A 6,051-nucleotide genomic window follows, 5' to 3' on the forward strand; every position below is an offset into this window, starting at 1 on the left:
TAACCTTAACGACCCCAGGGCACGGACAACAGCGGCTGCTTAGATTTGGTCCCAAGAGGCCTTCTGGAGCTGGCATCATAACATCCCTAAAGTCCCTGACAAGGGCCAGCTTTCCATTATCCACACAAATAGAAGCGAAGATTCACTGGGCATTATAAGTCCATAATTTTTCCTTTTCGTTGTGCTACAAGGTGTGTGCGTTCTCAGAGAGACAGAGGGAGGGAAAGTGAGAAAGCACCCCTGGGGATATGGCCACGCTATAATCCCGGCTTCGTTCTTCTCTCAGGATGCACAGACCTGTTCCTGATGGGCTCTTCAACCTGCCGGGTCTGGGTCTCTAAATGCGCAGTTGGCCGTGTGGGACCTGCTCTCTTAACCAACACGCCACCAGCTGGCCCTCCTCCTCCTTAGTTATCTAGGGACTCTCTTGCGAATAAGCTGCTACATGCAGAGCAATCAGAAATCGCCTGCCCCATAGAGGGCTGCATGGCAGCCACGGCAGCGGTCACTGTCAGACATGCCTTACCTCGGTGGTTAGTCATGAGGTCCTCACAGTTCCCTGTGCTATTACAATGTTCTGCATGTAGTGGGTGGCCATTCAATGTTTCTTGAATAAATAGGAAACATACTAGTTCACGTATAAAAATGTCTGGTTAAATATTAACATTTATCTATGTGAAAAATGTTCCCATCTTTTCAATTATAAAAACCCTGAAAATTGTTTTAGATTTCATCCATATCAATTTTTCAGTATTAATTTGCCTTCATTAAACATTGCCTTCAGACACTGATACCAAATTATAAGGATCTATTTTGTTTCAACGAGTATTCCAGGCTTACTCTGAAATTAGGCAAGTTGAGAATTTGCAATTGAGACTACCCAAGGAGCATTTGAAATGGCTTTTCTTTTCACCTTTGTTTATCAGGGGCCAGGATGACACTGTCACCCGTGGTCCCTCATCTGCTCTTCCTCTGTCGCCTCTCTGCAGCACCCAACCGCTGACCTCTTCTCTTCCTCAGTGGGTTTCTGGGACCCCACACTCCTCCAACTCCTCTCTCACTTCCTTGCCTTCCTTCCTAGCCCTGCTGCCCATGGTCCTCCAGGGAGTGCCAACGCTCGCCTAGGGAGTGCCTATGGTGCCACCTGGTCTGCCTCATGGTCATCTCTGCACTCTCCTGGGCACCTCCTCCTGCTCTTCAGCGTTAATACAAGTGATGGGCCCGTGACTGAGAACGGTGACATTCTCTGGAACTCCAGAGCTGCTTTGACCTGACCACACAGGGAGCTAATCAGACTCCACACAATGGACATCGTCAATACTCTCCACTGCTCCCTCCTCTGACCTTTCTTCTTCCCTCCCTGCCATCTCATCGAGAACACGCCCATGCTTCCAGGGGAACCGCAGATTCTCGTGTTATCCTTATTTTCTTCTTCTCGCCACATTCAGCCTTTCACTCTAGCTAGAAACCAGGCCCATCTCTCCCTTGCTTAAAGCCCTCTGAGGACTCTCCATGGCATCTGGTATAAAATGCAAATGCTGGGCCAGCAGATGGCATAGTGGTTAAGTCACTGAACTCCCACATGGCTGACGACAGTCCAAGTCTTGGGCCCACCTGCCAGGTATGTGTGCCTGTGTGCCCATCCTCTCTGGGGGGTAAGTTCTCATTTTCCCTCTTACTGTCTCTGCCTGTCTCTCTCCAAGGCATGCGCCTTAAGGCAAAATCCTCTCATCAAAAAAAAAAAAAAAAAAAAAGCAAATGCCTTTGTCTTCTTTAGAAAATCCTACATAACCTGGCATCACTCTGCCTTTGTCCACTAAACTACAGCGCCGGAGCCTTTTCCCTTGGCCTAGAACACACGCCCTCCTGACTGTCAATCCTCGAATGAGTTGCTTCTTGTGGTCTTGTGACACAGACTTAAACGTCACTTCCTTGAGCGACTCCCTGACCACCAGAGTCATCACCCGATGACCCTTACGTCGCCTTGTTTATTTTTATAGCACCTCCTATTATTTTCTTCCCTTCTAAAATTTGCCTGTCTTCCCCATCAGGACAGGAGGAGAGTAGGGCCCTAGTCTCTCTTTTGGTCCCACACAGAAGGCATGCACAAAAGGTTTATAGCTCTGAACCCCAGGGAAACCTGAGGAGAACCCCAGATTCTGTCCAGCCCCTGGCTTTCCCCACTTCTTGAGCGCTCTCCTTGAGACAGTAAGTACTTTCCCTTGACTCCTTGCAACTGCAACTGTGGGAAAGAATCATTGTCCCTGCTCTAAAGACGAGTAAACTGAGACTCAGGGGGGCAGTGGAAGCCAGGCTACCAAGGACCACCCACTCTCCCTGTCACCACCCACTCTCTTCAAGCCCCAGGGCATCTACCATAAGGTGGGGACTTGGATGGACACTGAGCTGATGGGTGCTAAAGCAAATAACGTGCTACATTGTGTCTACTAAAGAGGCTTCACAAATTTTATACACTACAGGCAATGATTAAAAAATAGTATTTGGGCTCAATGATTGTTTAAAATAACATACCTCTTTACAGCCATTTGAAAGTCGAAAGGCTTTAATGATCACATTTCAAATTTAAACAAAAACCAGGCTGCAAACACATTAGCAATCAGAATGTGCTAACTAGAGAAATACTGGGAAAGTGGAAACACTGGGGTGTGGGCAGTTATCTCGATGGAAAGAGCCTTTCTGCATAGCGCACAAAGGAGTCATTTACAAGATAACTTCTTTAAGGCCGCATCTATGCTCCTATGCTTTTCTCCCGAAATAATAAAGTCTGGTGGTCTCAATTTCCAAGTAAAGCTGGAAACTTAGGTGCTAATAAAATAAAGTCAGTCCTCTTAAAGTCAATTTTCTTATGACACAAATGATTTAATCACATGATTAATTGGAAAGAAGAAATAGAGAATTTACCTTAGGCAACCTGTCGTGTTACGCAGAACTAGTGAAGTTTGAAATTTAATTTTATGATCATCATCAAAAGAAGAGTTATTCCATCCAGAATGTGGAACGATCACAGTGCTGGTTAGGGTTGAGAGTGCATCTCGAATGATTGTCATCTTGACAGCATCACATGAGGAGAGATTCCAGAGAACTCCTGAAAAACGAGATTTCGACACTTGAATGTCAGCTGGAGATCCTGCAGGTTTGCTTTTTCTTAGATGTATAATTTGCATTTCATTTTTGGAGATCCTGCAGCTTTAGGAATAAAATAATATGCTGGCTCTAACTGACAGGAACAGTCTATCTTGAGCCTAATCTACTGCCTGGATTTGCACGCAGGCATGGGAGAGCCTCCTGGTAAGGACAGAGTTAACATGTGTGAGCTGCGGGCAGTACACAGCAAAGTCTAATATTCACTCTTGTTTTACAGTCTCTGTATCTATTAGGCAAGATGACTGCTGTTTCTGCAAAGCAAATTAGAATTATTCTATGGAGGTGGAGGGAGTGAGTGTGCATGGGTCAGAAATATAATGCATCTGAGACCAGCAGGTGGTGTGTGTTACGTTGCTGGGTTCCCGCATGACCGTTCGACCATGGTTTGAGTCCCAGACCTGGTGTCTTGAAATTCATGCCATGTGTGCATGCGAGTGTGTGTGTGCTGAAAATCCTGAGATGGGAATGGAGGAGAAGGAACTGTGGGGTGGTCATCCTTACTGGGGGGTGATTTCTTGTTTTCTGTCTCTGTCTCTTTTGTTAGCAAATGCACCCTATAGCAAAATACTCTTCAAATAAATAAATAAATAAATAAAGCATTTATGATTTCTGTAAAACTGCTATTCATTGTATTGTCTCTCACATTCAATAGCTGGGTGACAAACCATTTTAAAAAGGTAATACTTGGGGGACCAGCAGTTAGCGTAATGGTTATGTCGTTGGACTCCCACACAGTTGACCGCGGTTCGGGTCCCAGACCCGGTGGCTTAAAACTCATGCTGGGCATGTGTGCGTGCGTGCCCAAGATCCCGAGAGGAGAACGGAGAAGAGATTGCGGCGTGGTCATCCCCCCTAGGGGGTGATTTCTCGCTTTCTGTTTCTCTGTCTGGTGAGTGCACGCGCACTATAGCAAAAACCTCTCAAAAAAAAAAAAAAGTAATACTTGGAAAAAATTTTTTTTTCTCTAAAGACTGGCACGTTTCTCTTCGTAATGCTTTCTTTTCTTACTTTTGCTACCAGGAACCTCAAACTTAAATATAGTGCTTACAGCAACTATCTTGGCATGAATGATTGTTATATTTGCTTTAATCTCCTTATTTAGATAAGGTTTAAAATGTTCTATCTTCACAAGTTTCATTACCATATACTTTAGGATTACAAGTTACTTTCATTCCTTTTTGGATTCAGATGAAAGTCATGATAAATTAAAAATCACCCATATTGTAATTCATATTAAGATTTCTAGAACAATAGACCTTAAATGTAGCTTAATAGAGTGTTCTTTAAATTGATAGGCATATGAGATGGTCTTCATTTTTGTGTCCACTGTGAAGTGTGTTAAATTACTATTACAGCACATATTTTCTAATAGTTGCTCTTATAGAAATTGGAGCAAATCTGAGATTATACCTACTCTAAAGTCATTTTCACACCAATGCATGTTCCTAAGAAAGAGGGGGGAAGGAAGAAGGGGGGGTGGTGTGGTTGGTTTTCTCTGAAGTCTCTCAAAGCCCTACATTGCTGACATTTCCTTGGCAAGTTGCTCCAAAGTCTACACAGTGCTTTCCAAACTATCGACACACACAAATATTTGTGGCCCTGTGAAGACAAGGGTTTGGTTGGCAAAATCCGCCATGTCCATGAGTGTGTAGCAGGCTTGTGAAAATGACTGATGGGGAGTGTCGGGCCAAAGACACACTGACAGCTGCCGCTCCAGGGTACTGTGAGCCAAGGAGCTGCCTGCATACTGCCTGATCACCCTTGTCCAGGCACCAGGGATAGAGGAGGGAGGCAGGTGGCTGGAGGCACTCTTTCATTTGTGGAAGAGAGGTGAAACAAAGGGCTAGAAGTGAAGAGTAAAACAATGCCCCAAGAGGGGCCAGCAGGGGGTGTGGTGGTTAAAACACTGGAATCCCATATGGCTGACTATAGTTTGAGTCCTAGACCTGGCAGATTAAAAATTATGCTCAGTACATGTGTGTGCACGCCCAAAATCCCAGGATGAATGGAGAAAAACGGATTGTGACATGGCCATGCCCCTGGGAAGTGATTTGTCACTTTCCCTCTCTCTCTCTCTTGTGAGCACACTTGCCCTAAGGCAATAACAAAGAAAACGAAAAAAAAAAAAAAAACCCTTAAATTCTAGTTTGGACTATTTATTGCTATATAAATGTTTTGGGACAATGGCTCTAACCTACACTCACTGGGTTTTTTTCTAGGGCTGAGGGAGGACAGTAGGCTTTAGATCTCCACTTCAATTGCCCCAGGGTAGCTCCATATTTATTTCAGCGTTGGTCTTCATTATGTGTTAAGAAAGGGTTTCATACCTAAAAAAAACTATTTTAGGGAAAAGCATGGGAGGACTGATGACCACGGAAGAGACTTGGGCACTAAGGATGAGAAGGAATTCTTTGGCAGTCTCTCCTGCCTAAATAACAGAAGGAAGGAAAGGCAGAAGAAAGAGTGGGCCAACACACAGTGGGGTGGGGTGACAGGTGCTGCCCCCTATAGGGCCTTAACATTTCCTGCTAAGAGGGCCAACCATACCCAACCGAAGGCACCAAGGAGATGTTCAGGGGCATGAGCCAGTTTAGTGGCAGCATGCAGCCCAGAGGCCATTGGTGGGGAAAGGGTCAGTCCCTTACTGTCCCAACTGATGATTTTATAACCTAGCAATTTTATAATGCCACTGCTACAAAGCTGGATTTTCCAATAAGCTACTTTCTACTTCACATAACAAATATATTCCAGTAAAGTTAACTGCATGGCAAGGTTTCTGAAAAGTAAAGCCTATACTAGGCTAGAAGGATAAAATTAGATCTAGCTCTACAGAAAATGAAACAACTCGAGTCACACACTTCAGGTGAAAACATGACTAAGAAGAGC

The 6,051-nt window shown here is 44.6% G+C and overlaps 1 protein-coding gene across 11 annotated transcripts in view; it reads right to left on the bottom strand.

Annotated features, from left to right (window-relative positions):
* PKP4 (plakophilin 4) overlaps window positions 1-6,051 on the bottom strand; it is a 186,976-nt gene that overhangs the window by 21,947 nt on the left and 158,978 nt on the right. For all 11 annotated transcript variants that reach the window (XM_027768453.1, XM_027768448.1, XM_006168889.1 and 8 more), the window contains one exon: window positions 2,923-3,106. In XM_027768453.1, coding sequence (XP_027624254.1) covers window positions 2,923-3,106 — 184 coding nt within the window. The remainder of the gene's footprint in view (window positions 1-2,922; window positions 3,107-6,051) is intronic.

This window comes from Tupaia chinensis, unplaced genomic scaffold (genome assembly GCF_000334495.1).
Source record: "Tupaia chinensis unplaced genomic scaffold, TupChi_1.0 Scaffold146346_2, whole genome shotgun sequence".
NCBI lineage: Eukaryota > Metazoa > Chordata > Mammalia > Scandentia > Tupaiidae > Tupaia > Tupaia belangeri.